This window comes from Filobasidium floriforme (genome assembly GCF_021052385.1).
Source record: "Filobasidium floriforme strain CBS 6241 chromosome Unknown HD553scaffold_28, whole genome shotgun sequence".
Taxonomy (NCBI): Eukaryota; Fungi; Basidiomycota; class Tremellomycetes; order Filobasidiales; family Filobasidiaceae; genus Filobasidium; species Filobasidium floriforme.
In genome coordinates this window covers 26,321-46,821 of record NW_025763649.1, presented here as the reverse complement: position 1 = coordinate 46,821, position 20,501 = coordinate 26,321, and the positions used below count along the sequence as shown (strand labels likewise).

The following is a 20,501-nucleotide window of genomic DNA, read 5'->3' as shown; positions in this document are numbered from 1 at the left end:
ATGCACCTACACCTCATGTAAGTGAACAGCAGATCACTTTGCTCGAACCCCTTCCCTACCTTGCGACACCTTCTTGCACGACATCCCTAAAAACTCGCACATCTTCCTGGGGTACACATTGCCCATATCATAAATCTTGCACCTTCTTGGAACAACATCTTCACCACATACACCTTTCTCGCCTACTTGAACCGCACCTTCTCCATCAACCCCTGTACCTTCTTGAATTGGACCAATCTGCCAACCATTATCGAAACCAGAACAACCTACGTTATTGAAGGTCATACAGCATGCGAGGTGGCAAGTCCCTTCTCTACCTAAGCCCCAAATCCCGAAGATCGAGGTACTGATATCTTATTGGCCTTCCTCTAGCGTATACCGGTCGAGGCGGCTCTTACGGTCAGCGAGGAGGACATCCTCGGGGACGAGGACAGCGAGGGGGCGGAGGCGGTGGCGGAGGAAGAGGAGGAGGACGAGGAGGACGATGTCGGAACTTCTGGTCTACAGGACAGTGCGAGTAAGTCCTTCACGGCAACATTCCCAATGCAGTTATATATCCATGGCAGAAACTAATCCTTTGATCGTCCCTGAATCCTGGTCTGCGCCCGACGTATCTCGTATGATATATATCGCTCAAGATTCGGCTTCAATTGTCGCTACGAGCATCATCCGAACTATGCTCATCAGGTCAGCATCGACGAGCTCGCCCAGCAAACTTCTCTTCTCGCGGTCGACGACGGACCGGCGTTCCAAGCTCGAGACGCCTACTCTGCAAGCACCGACTTGGTTCTCTTTCCGCGAAAGTCTCTTCTTCCCTCTCAGGCTCAGAGAATCCTCTTCAACGCTGCTCAGGATGGCCTGAGGCTCGAATCGTCCTCGAAGATTTACGAGCTCGGTGAAGTACTCATGGCCGGACGGGAACAGTGCGAGTATTTCACAGACGAGGATCGAATCCTTCAACTCGGCAGAATCGCGCAAAACCCCGGAAATCTCCTCCTTCGGCTGGGCGAGATTCTCCGTCATCGTAACGTTGTTTTCGAGTTTACTTCGACTGGACCTCTGTCTGCCTCCAGCCTTTCCTTCCAGAGAGGTTATCTCCCTTTCTTTTCTGTAAACAAGTCTTCCTCTTGTCTCGTCATAAGCGCCGCTGAATCTGAAGCTAATCGCGCTTCACATATATGTCTACAGTACCTTTCATCCAGCCATGTTCTCAGCACTACGGTTGAAAGAGATGTCGCGTCGCTTTACTCACTGCTTCAAGCCAACATCACGATCGTCTGCTCGAACCTTACCTCAGTTCTCGATAGCATCGTTCGAGTGAAAAGGGTAGAAAGTGCCCGAGCATCGGCTCTCAAGGTCGAGCTATCGAGTCTTCTCCAGATCATCAAACCGCTTGTTACGGTTTTCTCCGAGTATGTCGAGGTCCTTTCAACCTGATATAAATGAGCCGGGCTGATCTCTCTGTGACATAACCTAATTCCTTCTTATTTCTTCGACTTAGGTATCTTGCTAGACATCGTAACGCCGCTGCGTCCTTCCCGGAGGTTCCTCAGCTCATCTACCACATCAGAAGCATCTTCTCCGTCTGGAATGACGACCTTCTGATGTCTCCTGCAAGCTTTGTCGACTCCATATCCCGGTTGCCTGACGAAGACCGAGACTTCGTCCTGAAGCAGCTTTCTCATCAGCTTGAGGCGCTCTGCTCGACCGTCGATCGCGAGACAGGCAGGGTCAAACTACCCTCTGGAACGAACGTTGCGATTTCGAATGACTCGCTTGGCGAGGGACAGATCGCAGCGTTGCAAAGAGTTTTCACGGGACCGGGAGGAAGGCACGACAACGATCGCCCGGCAATCCAGGATATTCAGATCGCACCTACCCATCAAGAGTTGATGTGCGACGATGTGAGTTCCCTATTCTGAGCTTACGCATTTTGCGCTCTGTCTCTACTAACAAGCTGAATTGATGTCTAACCTAAATCCACGCAGAAATATTTGCCTTACAACGTCCCTAACGCACCTCATCCAATCGAAGCGGGTCGAATTGAACGCGTTTTAGATGTTCAGGTACATCGATAGTTTCCGGCTTGTTATAGATCGCAATGCATATGCTGACAAGCTGCCTTTACTTGTATCTCACTGTAGTTCCGTTTGCTGAGGGAGGAGCTGATTGGTCCGCTGCAGGAGTCTCTCAAGCTCATTTTCGAGGACCTGAGAGCACCAAACATAGCTACTACTCATATCGGACGCTTAATAAGAGAGAAGGGAGGAGTGTATCGACGGGAAAACACCTACATTGAGGTGTTCACCAACACTGTCTTCGAGTCCTTCTCGCTTATTCGAGCTGGCTTTGCTGTGGGTCTCTCGCTCGATAAGCCGCCTTCATCTCGAGGGATGTCAGCGAAAGATTTCTGGGAGGGCAAGAAGGGTCTGTCCAGAGGACTTTTGGTCGGTCTGATCTTTCGAGGTCAAGTCTACCTCGGGGTAGTTGAGAGTGGTGAGCTCGATCTTACTGCATTTCGGGATTTCTTTCTTTACTTGTGCTCAATGCAATAACGGAATACGGGATCCGCAGACGTCCGATCTCGCGGACAACGAGGTACCCTTGATATCGTCTTTTTCAGGTCAAGCATTGCCATGAAAGCAGCCGAGGCCATCAAAAAACATCAGACACAGGAAGAACCCATGCTGCTTGTGTGTAGCCTTGTTGCAGAAAGCAAGATTCTACCTTGCTAGTCGTGATAGCTGACAAGATATATTTGCGCTCGCCGGTTGTAGATCAAATCACAAGTTCTTTACGCCTCCGTCGCACCTTACCTCACCTCGCTTCAAACAGCGAATCCATCCACGATTCCCTTCGCCGATATCATTGCCTCCCCCGATCTCGCCGCTTCTCCTCGAATCGCTTTACCAGTTTACGCTTCCGTTCCTGGTTTCACATGGGATATCTCCTCCGTACTGAAGCCAAACTACCAACCGAATGTGAAGCACACCTTCAATCCGGCCGATTCGACAAGCGTCCTCTCGGCTCGAGAACTCATGCGCGAGCATAGTGTTTTCGATGGGTCTCAGGCTGAAGCGGTGATCGATGTGCTTACGCGATCGGTCGCCTTGGTCCAAGGCCCTCCAGGTACTGGCAAGACATTCGCGGGAGTTGAACTCGTGAAGGTTCTCTTGCGAAACAAGGTCGGACCTATCATTCTAATCGCGTATACGAATCATGCTTTGGACAATATCCTCCACGATATTATCGAAAAAGGTATTACAAAAGACGTCGTCAGACTCGGCTCTCGCAGCAAGGACGATCTCGTGTCCTCCTACTCCATCGAGGAGCTCGAGAAACTACAGCCTCTCACTCGCAACCTTCAGCGGGAATCCGCGACTACTTGGCACCGGATGAAGGACCTCGCCAAAGAAATGGAGGAGATTCAAGCAAGGATCTCTCGTCGTGATTTGTCGCTCCATGAGGTGGAAGAATGGCTAGAACTCAACCAAGCTGACCATCACGCTTCGCTGATCGAAGATGCGCCTACCTGGATCCCCTATCTACTCGACCACCTCGCTGTGGACGAGCAGGACGGATTCGAGAAGGTACGACGAGGCAAAAAATCCTCGAGACTGGACGAGCCGACGACAGCATTCTCGATTTGGAAAGACTCGATCGATCTCGACACGATTTTCGCCCTCGGTCAACCGCAAACGTCGAAGCCTATCATCAAGCCGACACCTTGGAAAGCCTCAGATTTCGATCAGTCTAACGCTTTCAACCTCCTCGACGATGATGACGGGCTGGACGATACCGATGATGTCGATCAGGACTGGGCTTACATGGCCGCTTCTGCCGCCTCTAGTCAGACAGACCTCAGCTTGACTCCCGCCGACGACATCCCGTCACCTGTCTTGCCCCCTTCCAGCAAGCTAGACGTTCTCTCGTCCCCTTTTTCAAGCGCGTCTAGCTTCGTTGCTGCATTTGGACCGATTCCTAGGATTCCGTCTTCAAAGAAGTCGATCGAAACGCTCGAGGGAGAGCCGCTCTGGTCCATGTCGAAAGACGAAAGGGGCAGACTCTTTGCTCATTGGTACAGCCGAGCATGGGAGGAATCGTCCGAACGGCAATTCGCTAAGTTGGACAAGGCTAGGAAGGAACACGAAAAGGCTAGGCAAGAGAACGAACAACTTCGAACTCAGGTGAGCTTTCTTTAGGTTGTTAGACCGGTTCGTCTGTAACCACTGTGTTGGTTCATTGATAATGTCGTTCTGTATGAGCAGAATCGACTCTCGCACCTCTCCCGCTGCCAGATCCTTGCTTGTACGTCATCTGGAGCAGCCAAGATGGCACCGCTTATCAAGGTCAGCGTGTTTCACTCTCGCCGTTAAACTTACTTGCCTGCTGAGCTGACACGAGAGTCTTCCCACCCGGATAGGGATTCAAGCCTAAGATCATGATCGTCGAAGAAGCAGGACAAACACTCGAGTGCCATGTGGTCGCGACGCTGTCGAGTACGATCCAGCATCTCATTTGTATCGGCGACCCGCTTCAACTGCGGCCATCGATAAATGCTTATCGTGAGCCTTTTCCTTTAATCACATCCTCGTTCTCGTACATCGCTGCCATCAGGCTGATTGTGTTCAACTTTCCACCGCCTCTTCAAGATCTTTCCGTTGAGAACACTCGGGGTCTGGGTAACAAGCTGTATCGTTTCGACGTCTCGCTCATGGAAAGACTTGCCGATAACGGTCTCGAAGTAAGCTTTGTTTCGACGCCTCGTGTCCCAAACATGACGATCGAAGGATAAAGCCTGCTGACCTGCCTTATTGCCCAACCATTTACAAAAATGACCTATCTCTCATTGCGCTTGTAATCGACTCTAGATGTCCCAACTTCAAGTCCAACGTCGAATGGCTCCTCAGATATCTGACCTCATTCGGTAGGTCCTGTCATTAATCCTCGAAAAGCTAAGCTCAGGCTTATCCCTTCGCGTGGTACCTTAGCCAAACTCTTTACCCCAGCCTCGAGGATCACGAGACCGTGCTCGCCCGGCCACCTGTTCGAGGAATGGCTGAGAATGTCTTTTTCCTCCATCATGAGCACAGAGAAGGCGGCGGCAAGGCAACTGGTGATGTCTCGAAGCACAATGACTGGGAGGTGAGCTGGCTCGTCCTTTCCAAATTCCGGATATGACGCACAATCAATTGATGTGAGACCAATCTGATATTGATAGGTAAAAATGGTCGTGGACCTGGTCCGCTACCTTCTTGCTCAAGGTATATACAGCAAGCCGAAGAGCATTGTCGTCCTCACTATGTATTTAGGACAGCTTTCAAAGCTGAGGATGGCCCTTAATGGCCTTACCACTGTCGTTGTCGACGAGCGAGATGAGAGTGCTCTCGCAACATTGGAGGAGGATGCGCAACTTCCGGTCGACTCGCTTGTTCATCAAGAGGCCATCACATCTCAGGTCTGTCTCTATTCGCGCTGAATAGAACGTCCGGATATATCTTGTACTGATTCTCAAGCAACTTGAATAGGTCTTGCTCAGAACTGTTGATAATTATCAAGGCGGGTACCAATTTGACGAAAGGGTTATGCTTGATTTTTGGTCTCTAGCTGAATGTCTTCCTAATGGTGCTCGATTGGCCAATAGGAGAAGAAGCGGACATTGTTATTCTTTCGACCGTTCGAAACGCCGGCCCGGCAAGCCTGCTCGATGGAGGATCGCGAGGGATCGGCTTCCTCAAGGTCCGTCTTGTCCAGCTACTCTTCGTTCTGATCCATTTGGACTTGCTTACCGAGATTTCACATCGTCCGTTGTTGCATACAGAGTCCAAACCGAGTGAATGTCGCCCTCTCGCGAGCCAAGTCTGGCCTCTACATCCTCGGTCATGCGGAGGTCCGTTCCATTACATCGACTATTACTGGAGTGACTTGAATCTGACCCCTACGATTCCGTCTCTTAGCAACTCGCTTCCGCCACACCTATGTGGGAATCGGTCGTCAACCAACTAGACGCAAGGAAACAGCTAGGACCTTCGATCCCGATCCGCTGCCATAATCATCATTCGCAGGTTACGTGGATCCAAGAACCAGGGCAAATTGAGCTTGTGGCGCCAGACGGTATGCCGCTCTCGTCACGCAACGCTCGAATGTCAACCTGAACCGCGCCTGGCCGCCTTTCCTGTTCTGTTTGCTTGTCCTATTGGTTCTGCAGGAGGATGCCTTCGCCCTTGCGGCTTCAAGCTTGATTGCGGCCATGTTTGCTCGTCCTGCTGCCATGCCGATTCACACGCCGCAGTCCAATGCCGCCGGAACTGCTCAAAGCTCTTACCTGCTTGCGGGCATCCCTGTCTTAACGTATGCTCCGATCCTTGCGGTCCATGCTCAATTCCGGTCTCGGACGTCAAGCTACCATGTGGACATGTAGTCTCATCCGTCTCATGGTCAGTCTCACATCGAAGCGCAAAACATGCACGTTTTCCTGTTCCCTTACTTCATGAGACTAACGAAAAGCTTTTCGCGTCTCGCTGTCATTACGATGGACCCCGCCCATCTTAGCTCGCTTGCACAAACTCCCGACCGGATCGAGTGTCAAGTCCCGGTAGTCAAAAAGCTCATCTCGTGCGAACACGAGGCCGTCGTATCGTGTTCAACCGACCCCTCTACTATCACTTGTGGAGCCATCTGTGGGAAGGGCCTGGGGTGTTGCTCGAAGACCTGCAAGGCCACATGTTCGACCTGCTCCTCGCTTAGGTCAAACGTCGCTCGCCGACCCGATGGAACCGATAGGGAGATTCCTCGAGTTGACCACATCCCCCACAGCTGCGGAAGGTCCCTATTCTGTTCGCACGATTGTATCGCCAGCTGCTCGTCCAAGCACCGCTGCGGTCCCTGTCAATCGACCAGGCTTCGAACGTGCTCACACGACGCGCCCCTGCGCTGTTCGGGTCTGGACGCACCTTGTAAGTAGTCTCGGTTGTTCTCGATCATCCTTTTGTGGATCATAGCCGGAGCTTCCTCGTTTCGTATTTCCCTTACTTCTCTTTATCTCATCCTTGACAGGCAAGGAAACATGCTCCTGGAAAGCGTGCGAGCACGGTCGGCCTGCCTGCCCTCTGCCTTGCGGGTCGGTAAGTCAACAATTGATGACTCTTCCTATTGTAACTTGGATTGATTATCTTCTCTCTTCTTCAAAACCGTCCTTCAGGCCTGCTCTCGTCTTCCTTGCGACGAACGTTGCTCTCAAATTTTAGATTGCTCTCACCGATGCTCAAGTGGTGCGTTCACACGGACTTCACTTTGGATACGACTCAGTAGACATCCTTATCGACATCACTTTACTCCTGCTTATCTCTTCAGTTTGTGGCGAGATGTGCTTCTGCGCCGAATGCGAACCCTCTTCTCGCCAGGACGATGTAGTGGACGTTTTGATGCAACGGACTCTCGAAGATGTCGTACAGAGCCAAGCCGGTGGAGCAGGCGACATGGACGACCTGCTCATCAAGCTCAACTGCAACCACGTGAATAGAGCCTGCGTTCTCAGTCGGTGCTTCATTTTCGCTGTCTAACTGTTGTTCCCTCTTCTCAAAGATATTCACGGTCGAAACTCTTGATGGAGTTACCGAGTTGGCATCTCACTACGATATCGATGGTCGAGGCAAGTTGATGGCGGCGAAGATCAAGGACGAACCATCGGATGTACCAACTTGTCCGACCTGCAGGGCCTCATTTTTCTCATTCCGGTCAGTCTCAATCAGCACGTCTGGCCTCTGCAGCTCCGTCGCTAAAACTCTGCCTCTTGTCCAGCTATTCGAGAGTCGTTAAGAGCTCCATTCTTTCGGTCGGGGAGAAGAATCTCGTTGCCGTTTCGTCCGCAGGCATCGAAGAGGTTGGTCGCATCGCTCAAGGAATTGACGTCAAGCGCATCGCCGCTGGCATATCGGAAGCTGCTACCAAGAGCAGCGCTCAGCCCTCAACCAAGCGCCAATTCATGTACAAACGCTGCCGCCAATTCCTCCAGGATGCTCAGCGTAACCAGACAGCTCTTCCCAGCACCGCCTTCTCGTTGCGAGTCGGTAATGTTTTCGGCTTCAAAGACGTCCGCGCCGCCGAGTGGAACCGACTCGCTCAGCCACTCATCCGAGCCTATAAAATCGCGGTAAACATCCTCGAGAGACCCTCTCCTCACCTCGATGCATACCACTCAGCCCTGAACGCCGCTTTTCGGGCCGTTCGGTCCTCGTCTCGAAACGACCATGCGGCGATGATCAATGCGAAGCGTGCTGTCGGAGCTCCACCCCCGGGAGGGAAGCAGAAGTACGCTGTCCAGTCGATGGCCCACCTTGTTCGCATAAAGCACCAGCTCGCGGAGCTTGCAAGCGAATTCGCTGCACAGGAGCAGACCCACGGGGACGCCGAATTCGCCTTTCGATTCCGCTACCTCGGACACGTCCTCCTCCAGTCTGCTTTTCAAGACGCCCTGATCGCTCGTCACTGGGCCGCTGAAGCAAGCCTTACTCGACAGGCCTTGCTTGGCAACGTTCTCGTCTTCCGCTCTCAGCTGTTACTCTTCCGACATGACTCTGTCTCGGAGTCCAAGGTCATTGGTACCAGTTCTGATTGCCGACAAGCTCTTTTCGAGCGTTCAGAGAGAACGATGGAGAAGTCGTACCAGGAGATCGTCGGATTCATCCAGAGCGAGGTTGATAAGGTCTTCCTTCGAAACGAAAACGAAGTCGACTGGCTCGAGGACAACGTCAATACTCCCCTCAAAAACCTTCGAGAAGACTGGTGTTAGTGTTCTCACCGCTTGTCGCACCGTTGCAATAACGCATTTTGGCTGACCGAATCCTTCCCTTAGCTGCTGTCTCCAAATCGATCCTCATGGGTACAGTCTTCACCGAAGTCACCAAAGAGGAGAGACTCGAGATCATCAAAGCCCTTGACTTTGGGTACACAGGTCACTTGTCAGTCTCACCTTTCTTTCCCGATTTGAGAAGAGACTGCTCATTAATGCGCACCCATCACAATTTCCGCGATCGTAGCTACACCTGTCCTAACGGACATCCGTATATCATCACCGAGTGTGGAGGCGCCCAACAGGTCTCGCAATGCCCTGACTGTGGTAGCCGAATCGGGGGCTCGGGTCACACTCTCATCGGAGACAACGCCCGGGACACGGTGATGGAGGATCTTGCTCGGCAGACTGGAACAGCACGAAGCCCTTGGGCTTGGGGTCAGTAATCCGCAAGCGTACTCATATGTGTTTTGGATCGTCAGCTTCCTAGATTGTCTCGCTGGCTTTTTACTATGCTATCGTTTTATGCCATACATGCCTACGACCTCTTGACAAGACGACACGGACATGGTATGATTTGCATGTCCTCGAGAGATCTCGGACATCCCCGTCTATCGCATCAGTGGTGCATCAGTCGATGCCTCACCGGTGCTTGTACAGTGCAGCCAAACCCTTCCTCGCAGTCTTCAAGTCAGGAAGGCTGCATCTCCTGCATAGACAAATCTCGCAACGCAGCAACAGTTCCGGATCGCCTAGCTTGTGATAGGGACCGAGTATCATAGAGATTCCGTCGCACATCCGTCACGCAATCGTGGTCTCGACCCTCTCAATCCGCTCCCAATTGACTCGAAGCAATGTCCAGCACCAACACGTCCGTCAAGAAACGACGGTATAAGAAGTCACAATCGCCAGAACTAGAGCCGACCCGTTTCTATGTCAGCAAAGCTTGTGAAGCGTGAGCTCGGAAAAGAGCCTTCAGCGTGGCACTTCGTTCGCCTGATTTGGCGGCATGACTCTTCAGATGTCGAAAGCGTAAAGCCAAGTGTTCAGGTGTGTGGGAAGAAAAGAAAGTATTTGGAAATAATATGCTGATAACCTTTTGTTACGACTCTTGCTGCAGGTGAAACACCGATTTGCGCCAGTTGTCAAAAGCATGGTCGGGAATGTGTCTACCTCACCCAAAATGACGGTCGCAAATTGTACGTGAACCAATTCCTCTTTCCAGCTGTGACTTTGCACTGAGTCATTTACACCCTTTACAAACATCCAGGAGAGCCAAGGCTCCTTCTAGCCAAGTCGAGCAGTTGCAAGCGGAAGTCCGACGATTAGAGCAAGCTTTAGCAGACTCGCATGATCGGTCAAGATTGACATCGGCTCGAGATGTGGCACTGATAGATGGCATAACATACCAAGCGGAAGGTAGTGGATCGCAAAACCTTGATGCCGGTGGATTCGGTGAATTTGCACACCAAGACAATTCAATGGAGATCGAGAATTCTGAGAGACAAGCTGGGCCAATCAATCAGGCTGTTGCGATCGACGGACCGCTACCGATTGAGCCCTTCTCTACTGGAGGCACCTTTCTGTGCCCAAATGGAGCTCTCCATCTACATGCACAGGCGACTTTCTATCAGGGGCTACACGTCACTCCCGAAGAGATGGCGAGTCTCGGCCATCGCCATGCCAACTTGCCCCGGTGCGGTCCCATCAGCAAGCCTTGGGAAGCGCCATACCTCCCGTTCCCAATGACGGAAAAGGACCATCAGACCATCCTCGACCTGGGCTTCCAGGCCGTCTCTTTCATGCTGTCTTCGGGGTACAAGAAGAGGTTCATCTCGCACTTGCTCGACGATCCCGAGAACCGGACGGCGACCTATTCTCCCTCGATTCATCTGGCCATCTTAGCCTATGGTTGGCGATACTGTCGAGATTACCCGATCATCGCTCGGTATACGCAGCTAGGTCATTCGTACGACGAGAGAGGGTACAAGTTTGCAGACAAGGCGAGGGAGATGGCGGAAGCGGAGTATAGCTCGCCCAAGATCTGTACGGTCATTGGGTTCGACATGTTGGCTTTGTTCTTGGCGGGCACCAATAAAGGGTTCGTCGATGGACAAGTTCGCAGACGAACAAGTGAACCGAGCTGATTGCACATTCACTTTCGTGCAGCATCTTCTGCGGCCCCTTTCACAGTCAGTCCTCTCGCCACGGAGAACCCCGTCCCCGAATATCGGAGCTTACTTCGATTCGACAGGTATCGCTACTCTATATACCCAAGAGTGTGAGTCCGATACTGCGGCTCGGCAATGAGGACTGCGGTCCCTAAGTTCCCTCTCAACGAACAGTCCGCCTCGAAAGGAAATGCGATGATCAGCTGCTCGGCACGGAGTCAGGGCCAGAGCTGGACATTGCTCGTCGAGATGCCTTCATGGTCAATCGGATAACCAGCAGGTACGCTATGAGATTCGCAAAATAAAAACAGTACAGGATATGTGCTGATGTTGTCGATCGGTTCAGCTGGTGGACGAGCAACTTTGGAAGAGCTGACCTAGATTTGACGTCTTCCGCGGATCAAAGACCGCCCCAAATCGAATGCAAACCCGATGGCGAGCCATTAGACATGGACGGGATGGTCTTGCAGTGGTACTTTGAGCTAGCGACCAAGACACATACGATCTATGATGCGCTTCACGTCGTCTCGCTTCAACCTGCACACCGAATAGAGGTTGTGTTACGGCTGAGTGCGGATATGGACGCTTGGTACGTCTGGAAAGATGACGTTGTCCAGAAAGGACTACTCCTGATCACACGCTTCTTCGTGACTGTCGACAGGTTTGATGGTTTGCCTATGAGCGCCCGGGTCTTGGCTTCGTCTGCTGTGGCGAAACCATCCGTCAAGCAAGTATCTCGATTCGCAGCATATAGCGCCGCTCTGACGTACTGACCCGATACTTTCCTGGCAGTCTGCTCGCATTACTCTGCCTATACCAAACTTATCGTATCCTCATCTATCGTCCCTTCTGCGCTTGGCAACCGGGTCTCAGCGACTTGCTTCCTCAAGCGATGGATGAGTGCAAGACCGCCGCGGATCATGTCATGCGATACGTCAGAATTTTAAAGGACGGCGACGACGTGCGACGAGCGCCTTATACCCTACATTCGTGAGTGACGTTGGGGAACAGAAACGAAACGAGAGACGATCGCAATAATAACAATCTATTATACCATTTCACTTCAGTGCGCTCTACGTAGCCGGTACAGCGTTCCTCTTACAATGCTCGATGATAGGTCATCCGGTCTCTGCCGAAAAGAGCACGCAGGCGAAGTCGGACCTCGCCGAGGTAATCGAGGTACTGGAGGAGGTGGGCGAGGTGTGGCCTTCGGCTGCGTCTTCTGCTGGAGCTCTGAGTAATCTAAGGGGTGTCTGGGCTCCTGGATGATCGGTTGTCGATATTTCAGGGATGCGCCGCAAGCGGCAAACGCTGACACGCGGATTTGGCCACCCACTAACCTCGAAGCGATAACACAGCGGTCGCGGGGCGCAGTTGAAATCAGGTGTTTACGGCTCCAAGTCTCGGGATGCCCAGATGTCGGCTCAGTGTTAAGATGCGAGACTGACCCGACTCGTGAAGACGATTCCTTTTATCGAACGTGGGTTCATCGACGAAAACGTCATTTCCACGCGGTATCTCGCTTCGCCGCGACGCTTTCTCACGCGAACAAGCGAAACTTTCCTCCCAACTCACTCCTTCGCCCACCTTCGCCTAGTCAGCCAGCGATGCGATGCGATGGGCCAAGATCGACCGATCTCGATGATGTCAAGGGTAGATCTGATAAATGCGCATAGGGTTGTCTCCTCACCCCTCCCCCCCCTCCCACGTCCATACGACACCAAGCTTTATAGACCGAGACCACTTTCACTAGCGATAGTGTAGGGTCGAAGGGATATAAAACCCACCACCTTCTCCCAAAAAGAGAGATTCGGGCTCGCTTCTTCTCCCTTTTTTTCGGACAGCGAAAAGCGACGGGGAAATCGACAAAGCACGTACCATCGATATCGAGATAGTCAGACTAGACAAACTCTCCAGGTCGTACTTTGTTCGTCTCTCTGAGACGTTCAATTCCGCCCAGGACTTGCCTGTCATCTCGACCGACTCGACGGCTTTTTCCCCGCGTCTCTCGCTCGTTGCCCGTTTTTCCCGTCAAAGGGGGAAAAGGCGACCGATCCCCTCTGTTTGCTCGATTAAGTTCGAGTCGAGCCACCCATCCCCACTAGAAAGTATCTGGGGAAAGAGAGAGAGGAATCTTCCGGTCACAAGAGTAGGATTGCAGAGAGGAATCATAACGAAGGAGTACGGAAGCAGGACACGGATCATCATCGATCGCGAGTTTTGAACTGCGGAACAGGAAACCCGGACACTTGATCAGATAGACAAGTCCCGCCACTCGCCCGCTTTTCGCCCTCGTCTCTTTCATCATCACAAGGTCGCCCTAAACTTCTCCGATTCGACATCGTCGAGTCGTCTTCATCCCCTTACGCCACCCGGAACCCTTTCAACTTTCACCGACCGCTTCAACCCAAAAGGTCCACCCCGTCGTACTTTTGCCTCGTATCAGTCGACGTTCACCAACCAACAACTTTTCCCCTGACTCACACTCGACGGACACCTTAATTGGTCGTACCGCCGCCTTCTCCATATTCTACACACCCAACACCCCCGTGCGCCTTTTGCAAAAGACAGCTCTTCATTGAGTCTCGTTTCGAGCAGGGATCGCCCGTTTGCTGCAGTATTCGACCCATCAGAAGACTCCAGCAATCGAATAATACCCATAAACTACACGGAGAAGAAGGAATCGATTCGAGTCTTGCCCAACAAGAACCGAGCTATCGATCCACCCACTCTCTGTCAAGAAGAAAAGCGCCGAGAAATCTTCACGGCCGGATTAGATCCAGACGGAAGACTATAAAGTCTTTAGCTTCCGCCTCTCCGGATCTCTTTTCGGTTTCAACGGTCTTTGGAAGCCGAGGAAAACACCTCTAGAGGAAGACCCGACACCCCAGATCCGCTTATACTCGGATCACAAGGCGTCGATTCTCTTCCCTCTCGTCCCGTTTTCTTTCAACTTCCTTCGGACCGCCACTCGCGCTCTTCTTTGCCTTTACGCATGGCCTACACTCAAACTTACGCATATCCCGGACGGGAGGAGAGGGAGGGAGCAGGAGGATATGCCGATCTGAGCGGGAAGAATTCGTTTGAAAACGGTCATCAAGCGATGTTTGGTAACGTCCATCATCACCAACAGCAACCTTACCAGCATCAGCAGTACCAGCACCAGCAGGCCGAATCGAGGGACAGGTTTTACGATCAGCGTCAGTACCAAGCTTCGCAGCAGGCGCCGGGGTACCCTTCCTACGCGCCCTACGTCTCGGACGAAGAGAGAGTCCTCGCTCTGCTGTCGTCGTCTTCGTCGGACAACCTTCGTGGACTCGAGTCCAACCTCGGCATGATGTCGTCCTCGTACAAGACTCAGTATTCCGGCAATGATTCGGTTGATTGGTACGGTAGCCCTTACTACGCCTATGCCGACGAGCAGGACAACGAGCGTTACCTCGACCAGGCTAGAGAGGTCGATCTGGACATCTACCATCCTCGTCAGCAAGAGCAGAGCCCCGCCGCTGTTGTAGAAGGTTACCGAAGCTGGGCGGATCTCGGGTATGGTCAGACCGCCGGGTCGTTCGGCGTCGCCAGTGAGGAAGAGGAGAACGACTTTCCTTCGGCCTACAAGCCCGCCGCCGCGTTCCAGCCGTTTGCCGAGGAAGAGACCATCATGGAGGACGATTATGAGTACGGCGAAGACGAGTATGACGGCCAGAATCAGTTGAGCAGGTCGCAGACTCTGCAAGAAGGGCTCGGCTCGTTCTCGTCTGTTCGTGACTTCGTGGTCGAGCCCGTCAGGCAGCCACAACAAGAGGTGGGTACCACACACGTGACGACGGTACCGTCCCCGGACGATCCTTTGTCGGGCGAAAAGCGCGACTCGAGACTGACACAGGTGGTTCCTTTCACCTCGTTCTCGCTTGCTGTTTCCGATCGTGATCTCAAACTGGATAAATACTCGACCTTGTTTTCTCTCCTGCCGACCTTGTCGACAACCAACGCGAATCGGTCTCGAACGTCATGCGCGGCGACCGGTTCGTCCAACTTGGCTCTTGTCGCTGCGGGACCGCTTGAAACGCTACAGGTGGCTGCCCCGAACTCTCAAGCAATGCCTTTCCAGCAGCAGCAGCAGCAACAGTACGGGGGAGAGTACTACGGAAACGACCAATACCCGTATACCAAGGCAAGCCACCTTCCTCGTGGAGGCGTTGCTAACCCCTTCGGAGCAGTCGGTTCTGAAACCGTGCGTTTCGATTCCGTGCCTCGACAGACCCAGGAACAGGTTTCCATGGATCAGCAACAAGCGTACTCTCTCGGCGCCCAAGTTGGAGGAAAAGCCGGCGCATACGAAGTCTCTGCTTACGGTCAGGACGCAGCTGCCCCCTACCAGCAACAGAACATGCAGGTCGAACAGCCTCAGCCTGTGGCCGAAGAGGTCGCCATCACCTCGGGCGTTGGTCTGAGCGGTTGGTTGGCGGAAGCCGTCTGGCAGTTGTGCACGGTTCCCTTCGAACCTATTGGAGGCAAGCAGATGCCTGCAGAGTACGTTGTCAACGAGGCAACACGTACCACGGTCAACTCGGTCCTTACTTCTCTGTGTCCCGACTATAGTGCTACCTTTGGAAACGACGTGGACTTTACTCACTATAGTCCTCGCAGCCGAAACTGGAGCGGTTTCAGCTCTCCCGACGTCGTCTCGTACCGAGAGCTCTACGACCCGGCTTCTGGTTACGCGTCTCCTATCGTCGGCTCGCCTTCGAGCAGGTTTGCTTCCAACCCGTTTGGATTGCGCTCCAAGCCGTCCCAGGCGTTTGTCGAGTTTGTTCACCGAACGCTCAGCCAGACCCTACTCTCCCCCACCGCGGTCGTCCTGTCTCTTTGGTACATCAAGAGGTTGGCGATCCACTCGGGCGGAGCCGCCGACGGGATCATGCTCAGGCAGATGCTCCACCGATCCGTCTCGGATATGAACGGATGCGGCGGAGAAGAAGCTGTCCAGAGAATCCTTACCTTGGGTCTGGCTTGTAGCAACAAGTGGCTGGACGACAACACTTTCACCAACAAGTCTTGGTGAGTCGGGATTGACCTTTTCGCTGTTTCGCGTTGACGGTAACTAACAGCGGTCTCTTTCCTACATTACCAGGTCTGATGTCACGCTCCTCCCTCTGGCCGAGATCAACAGCCTCGAGCTCTATGCTCTGGGTCCGCTCAAGTTTGACCTCTCGATCAGCGTCATGGAATGGGACGAATGGCTCTGTACTGTCAATCAAGGCTTGACCCCGTTCGTCACTGACGGTCTCGCCGTTGCCTCGGCGATCAACGCCATGCGACAGGCCCTCGCTCACGGCAACGCCAAGTTTGAAACCGACATTGTCTCCCGTCGTGGCTCGAACGTCTCTGCCGTCATGAATTACGAGACCGCCCATCCCATGGTCAACAGCCACAGTGACTCGATGGTCTTGCCGCCCATTAGCTCGATCGTCGACGCCCGACACTTGCGCGGCTCTGTCCCGAACGCTTCGAGCTCTTACGCCATGGCCGAGTACGGATCTTCCGCGCTCGACTATGGTTCCCAGTCGTACGGGCGGGTCAACAATGACTACCCCGAGACCCATTACCCTGGTCAGCACAACGCCGGGTATGGGTACCCTTCGGCCCCGCATCAACAACAGCGTCGAGGGAGCGCACTCCCCCCGGTCGCTTCTACGCTCCCGCCGCCCCAGATGGCTTCGTCCATCTACCCGTCCTCTTCCGTCCGTGGTCAGGCCAGACGTGAGAGGCACGTCGGTAGTGTCTCCAACACCGCCAACAACAGCAACGCGTCGACCTCGTCGGCGTCGTCTTACAACAAATCGAACTCGGGATCGTCCGCCTTTGTTGGCCAACAACAACAGCAGCAACAGCAGGACGGTTCGATCTACCCTTCCTACTCGGGACATCAGTACTACCTGTCCCATTTGGCGAGCAGTCACCAGCCCCGTTTCATGTCGGTCATGGCATAAGACGGCCGGCGGGATGTAGGACCCGGTCCGATTGACACCCCCAACCCCGCCTCGACTACCAACAAACCCCACTTATTTTCCCTGTTGTGCTTCAAAAAACGTGCTTCTTCTTCAAGACGAACGCACTCACATACACGTGGTCGTAGCCCGTCTCCTGGACCGCTCGGCGGAGGAGGAGTGGCGTACTACCGGAGATGGAGAAAGAAAGAGAGGACGAGGGAAAGGGAGGGAGAGCGAGATGGTTGGATAGTATCTTCGCGTCTTTTCGTCTGCACCCCTGTTCTTTCCCGATCTCGACTTTTCCTGTTGTTTGTCAGCTCTGTATTTTTGTGTCTGTAGTGTGACCCCTTTTTCGTCTTCCTTTCTCGAGAGAGAGTCGTGGACACGGACTGGGAGAGTCATTCTGTTTGATATGAATATTCTAATCTGGTGTTTACAAATTCACGTAATCGCTCTCACTTTGTTGTTGTTGTTGTTGCTTTGTTTGTCGACGTTTCGTCTCGTTTTGATGCGAATTGATGATGATCGATGATGATGATGTTGATGATGTTGGCGATGATCTCGTAGCCATCGACAATCGACCTCGAGGACAATCTCGAGTGTAACTGGACGACCGAGTGTGGACTAGCTACAATGTCAGCTCAGGGATAGTCGACAAAAGGCGGCCACTATCCGTCGAATCTAGCGACCTCCCCATCATCAACATGTCGTGCCGCTCTTCCTCATCGGCAACGTTGACGACGAGCGAATTAAAGCCACGACCCAACCTCTCATTCTCTACCGATATGCCCAAGCAGGCAGAGACGATACCACGATCGGTCAGCTTTGAGCGGCGAAGAAAAGTGATTTCGGACGAGAGTTTGCAAAAAGGTCGGTTTCCGCCGTGTGGGGGGGCAGCAGCCTGATCTGATCAAAACCGTAAAACGCTTTCATCATGCCAGCACTGAGAGCAAAGAGCGTGCTATGTCCCAGCCGGATATCTATCGACAACGAACCCCCTGCACCGACGGAAAAGATCCAGTCTCGAGCCTTCACCTCGACGACGTGCGACGAAAACCACCCGATCAAGGTAGAATCTATCGACGACATGAACTTCAAGAATGACAGAGAGCAGACCGTGCCGAATAGGGTTCCATCACCATCGCTGGTCTCTCCTTCGTTGGTCAGGTCGCCCAGCCTGATTCGCTACAATACTAGCCCGGACGTTCATCGAAGGACAGTAGGGTTGACGGGAACCCAAGCTTCACCTGGGGCACAACATCAGCTGTACGGCGGTTCTTTTCGAGCCCGCATCTCCTCCATGTCTTCCTCGCCCCAGTCATTCTCCCACCCACTGGCCGGTTCCCCCACCAACTCTTTGAAGAATCCTCAACAGAATCCACCCACCATCAACCCGTATCATCATCGTACGGATACCGAGATAGATTGGCTGTACGATCGCAACGCCGAGCTCCAGCTCGAGATCGACAAACTGGCCCGGCAAGTCAAAGTTCAGAATATGGTCGCTCGGAACGAAGGCCGACGAGCTGCCGCCAAGATTGATGCGCTCGAGGCGGCCTTGTTGGACATGGAGAGGCAGAATGCCAAGTTGGTCGCCGAGAGCAAACGGGCTAGGATTAGGGAAAAGAGGGACGAGGGTTCGGAAGGAGGACAAAGAGGATCGGGAGTAGGGTTGGGATTTGGGGGAGGACAGCGGTACGGGAAGGAAGGGGTCTCTTCCACTGACTCGATTAAGCTCCGAGAGCTTTCGGAAGGGTCGAACAGGAGGAGATCGTACCGTTCCCCGAGCCCCGAAGATGACTCTAGGACGACACTCTTGCCCCGACGACGTTCGATGCGACCGCACGGTCGGAGCTTAGCTAGCGAACTCGAACTGAGTGACGATCAAGAAGAGTCGGGTATGCATGGTATTCACGGGAACACTGGGACACCCCCCGTGAACGATATCCCCCTAGTCGATCTTCCGCAAGAAGAAGAGCCAGCATCGTTACCCGCTCCGGCAACCCGGATCTCCTCTACTCCCGTTGCATCCCAAACCTTGTCACCAGACCACATCCCCTCTAACATCACTTCAGATGTCTCGGGTCTCCCTCGTCGGTCCAGTACCTATCTCACCCCGTCTCAACCAGAAGGGACGCCTCAGACATCCCTCTATAGTCCCAACTCGTTTCCCACTAGCCGTCTAGGCGTACGCAACCGCAGTCGACTTTTCCCTTCGTCCGCAGGTTCTCCAAACCTGCCATTCCAAGTCTGGGCCTCGCCCGGATCGCCTTATCGTTCCCCAGGGTCGACGATCGAGATCAACTCCCGGTTCTCGGGTGGAAGAAAGACACTGGCGAGCGAGTTGGCGAATTGGGCAATGGATATGGAGGAGGATGAGACATTGGAGGAACAAGAGATCGAGGCCGTCTTGCATGAAGCCGAGGCCAGAGCCGAAGCTGCGGGTGGGCAGGATCATTGGAGGACAACGAGGTCGGGAAGGTATAGCTTGCTGGAGAAGGATCAGCGTGTATACTCGTTCACGTCTGGACAGGAAGTCGACGGAATTAGGGACACGACTACAGAAACGACGACACCGGACAGCCCGAACCCTACCGGCAGTTTCTTGGGCCGCATTTTCCAACGCATCAAACGGTTCTACCAGTCTACCTGGCTAGAGATCCAGTTCATCTGGGTCGTCTTGATCTTCCTTCGTCGCGTCTGGATTGAAGGACGACAAGGACTCGTGTTGAGGTCCAAGGTCAAGGACAAGAAGTTGGAATGAGCCTGTTTGTTTTACGAAAGACTTGATCTTGTTTTATTCTTGTAACGTGATGTGGTTGCGCTTCCGCCAGAACTCGACGTGTCGCTGATGTACATACATATACCTCTCGATGACAGCACGCATGACGATCATGATGTCCATCGTAGCCAGCGTCATGCAAGTCGCCACGTTGAACGATGACGCCCTGTTTCGAGATCATCTCGTAGCGCTAAAAAGGCGTTGGCAATTTGGCGAAGGGAGATCGCGGTGGCTCGTTGAGCGTTATCCAAATTGTACAGGCTGGACCATCTCAGGCGTTCGATCCGAACGAGACCCTCCTGCACGGCTTCCATCTCGGCCAGGGTCGTGTAAGCCTTGCGATCCCGTGGCTGACGTAATACCTCGAGGAAGGGCACGGTCACGACCAACGCTCGATCAAGGCAGATGGCAAAGTCGTCGTCGGAGTCTTCCAGCTCGTGCAGGGCTTTCAGAGTTTGTTCGAGATGCCTCGTCAATTCCGCGGGCTCGAACCTGCGGCATTGCGAGATTCAGCTAAGAGTCGTAGCAGATGCGATGTTTGGTTCACTGACCCAGTAGTCTTGCGTCGGCATTTGATAGCAAGGAATTTCATTGTCAGGGGTAAAGGGTATCGGAAGGGGATGTGCGGAAAACAAGAGGGTATCGGAGAGGGATAGTTATGAGAGCTCTCTTGTAATCTGTGCCCCGCTTTTCGCTACAAATCGTGAACTAGCAGAGACTTGTTTATAAACATGATTTTCGCTTCGTGTGAAGCACAGGCAAGCCCC

The 20,501-nt window shown here is 53.2% G+C and overlaps 6 protein-coding genes across 6 annotated transcripts; all 6 read left to right on the top strand.

Annotated features, from left to right (window-relative positions):
• Positions 1–445: 445 nt before the first annotated feature.
• On the top strand, positions 446–9,335 carry HD553DRAFT_319649 (uncharacterized protein). The gene is made up of 27 exons (XM_046181049.1): positions 446–517; positions 639–1,110; positions 1,189–1,412; positions 1,502–1,904; positions 1,989–2,066; positions 2,145–2,496; positions 2,575–2,693; positions 2,778–4,187; positions 4,269–4,349; positions 4,424–4,565; positions 4,653–4,744; positions 4,872–4,927; positions 4,992–5,145; positions 5,222–5,458; positions 5,529–5,559; positions 5,645–5,739; positions 5,822–5,890; positions 5,958–6,114; positions 6,209–6,437; positions 6,553–6,956; positions 7,057–7,124; positions 7,202–7,271; positions 7,354–7,514; positions 7,585–7,736; positions 7,801–8,786; positions 8,855–8,960; positions 9,039–9,335. Exons 2-27 carry the CDS (start codon positions 907–909, stop codon positions 9,235–9,237), a joined length of 6,279 nt encoding a protein of 2,092 aa, XP_046032772.1. The 5' UTR covers positions 446–517; positions 639–906; the 3' UTR covers positions 9,238–9,335.
• A 27-nt stretch (positions 9,336–9,362) lies between these two features.
• On the top strand, positions 9,363–11,079 carry HD553DRAFT_145092 (uncharacterized protein). Its single transcript, XM_046176698.1, has 4 exons — positions 9,363–9,746; positions 9,813–9,841; positions 9,912–9,990; positions 10,062–11,079. The coding sequence occupies exons 1-4, from the start codon at positions 9,646–9,648 to the stop codon at positions 10,936–10,938; spliced, it is 1,086 nt and encodes a 361-aa protein (XP_046032771.1). The 5' UTR covers positions 9,363–9,645; the 3' UTR covers positions 10,939–11,079.
• Positions 11,080–12,382, top strand: HD553DRAFT_145093 (uncharacterized protein). The gene is made up of 5 exons (XM_046176699.1): positions 11,080–11,242; positions 11,309–11,551; positions 11,624–11,689; positions 11,755–11,952; positions 12,030–12,382. Exons 1-5 carry the CDS (start codon positions 11,220–11,222, stop codon positions 12,229–12,231), a joined length of 732 nt encoding a protein of 243 aa, XP_046032770.1. The 5' UTR covers positions 11,080–11,219; the 3' UTR covers positions 12,232–12,382.
• A 3,534-nt stretch (positions 12,383–15,916) lies between these two features.
• On the top strand, positions 15,917–16,238 carry HD553DRAFT_278202 (uncharacterized protein; the record flags this gene model as incomplete). The annotated part of the gene is made up of 2 exons (XM_046178037.1): positions 15,917–16,020; positions 16,094–16,238. Coding segments are annotated over 2 exons (249 nt in total), but the record flags the coding sequence as incomplete, so codon positions are not given.
• A 1,648-nt stretch (positions 16,239–17,886) lies between these two features.
• Positions 17,887–19,716, top strand: HD553DRAFT_346121 (uncharacterized protein; the record flags this gene model as incomplete). Its single annotated transcript, XM_046183169.1, has 1 exon — positions 17,887–19,716. One exon carries the CDS (start codon positions 17,887–17,889, stop codon positions 19,714–19,716), a length of 1,830 nt encoding a protein of 609 aa, XP_046032768.1.
• Position 19,717: 1 nt separating this feature from the next.
• On the top strand, positions 19,718–20,440 carry HD553DRAFT_145008 (uncharacterized protein). Its single transcript, XM_046176695.1, has one exon. It carries the CDS (start codon positions 19,826–19,828, stop codon positions 20,249–20,251), a length of 426 nt encoding a protein of 141 aa, XP_046032767.1. The 5' UTR covers positions 19,718–19,825; the 3' UTR covers positions 20,252–20,440.
• The last annotated feature ends 61 nt before the right edge of the window (positions 20,441–20,501 follow it).

Excerpts from the sequence above, each read along its gene's own strand:
- HD553DRAFT_319649 (XM_046181049.1), top strand. The coding sequence starts at position 907 with ATGGCCGGACGGGAACAGTGCGAGTATTTCACAGACGAGGATCGAATC. Across the intron at positions 4,928-4,991 it reads CAGATATCTGACCTCATTCG|CCAAACTCTTTACCCCAGCC; the intron begins GTAGGTCCTGTC and ends GTGGTACCTTAG. Across the intron at positions 5,560-5,644 it reads AACTGTTGATAATTATCAAG|GAGAAGAAGCGGACATTGTT; the intron begins GCGGGTACCAAT and ends ATTGGCCAATAG.
- HD553DRAFT_145092 (XM_046176698.1), top strand. The coding sequence starts at position 9,646 with ATGTCCAGCACCAACACGTCCGTCAAGAAACGACGGTATAAGAAGTCA. Across the intron at positions 9,747-9,812 it reads GTCAGCAAAGCTTGTGAAGC|ATGTCGAAAGCGTAAAGCCA; the intron begins GTGAGCTCGGAA and ends ATGACTCTTCAG. Across the intron at positions 9,842-9,911 it reads GCGTAAAGCCAAGTGTTCAG|GTGAAACACCGATTTGCGCC; the intron begins GTGTGTGGGAAG and ends CTCTTGCTGCAG.
- HD553DRAFT_145093 (XM_046176699.1), top strand. The coding sequence starts at position 11,220 with ATGGTCAATCGGATAACCAGCAG. Across the intron at positions 11,552-11,623 it reads AGTGCGGATATGGACGCTTG|GTTTGATGGTTTGCCTATGA; the intron begins GTACGTCTGGAA and ends GACTGTCGACAG. Across the intron at positions 11,953-12,029 it reads GCGCCTTATACCCTACATTC|TGCGCTCTACGTAGCCGGTA; the intron begins GTGAGTGACGTT and ends ATTTCACTTCAG.
- HD553DRAFT_145008 (XM_046176695.1), top strand. The coding sequence starts at position 19,826 with ATGACAGCACGCATGACGATCATGATGTCCATCGTAGCCAGCGTCATG.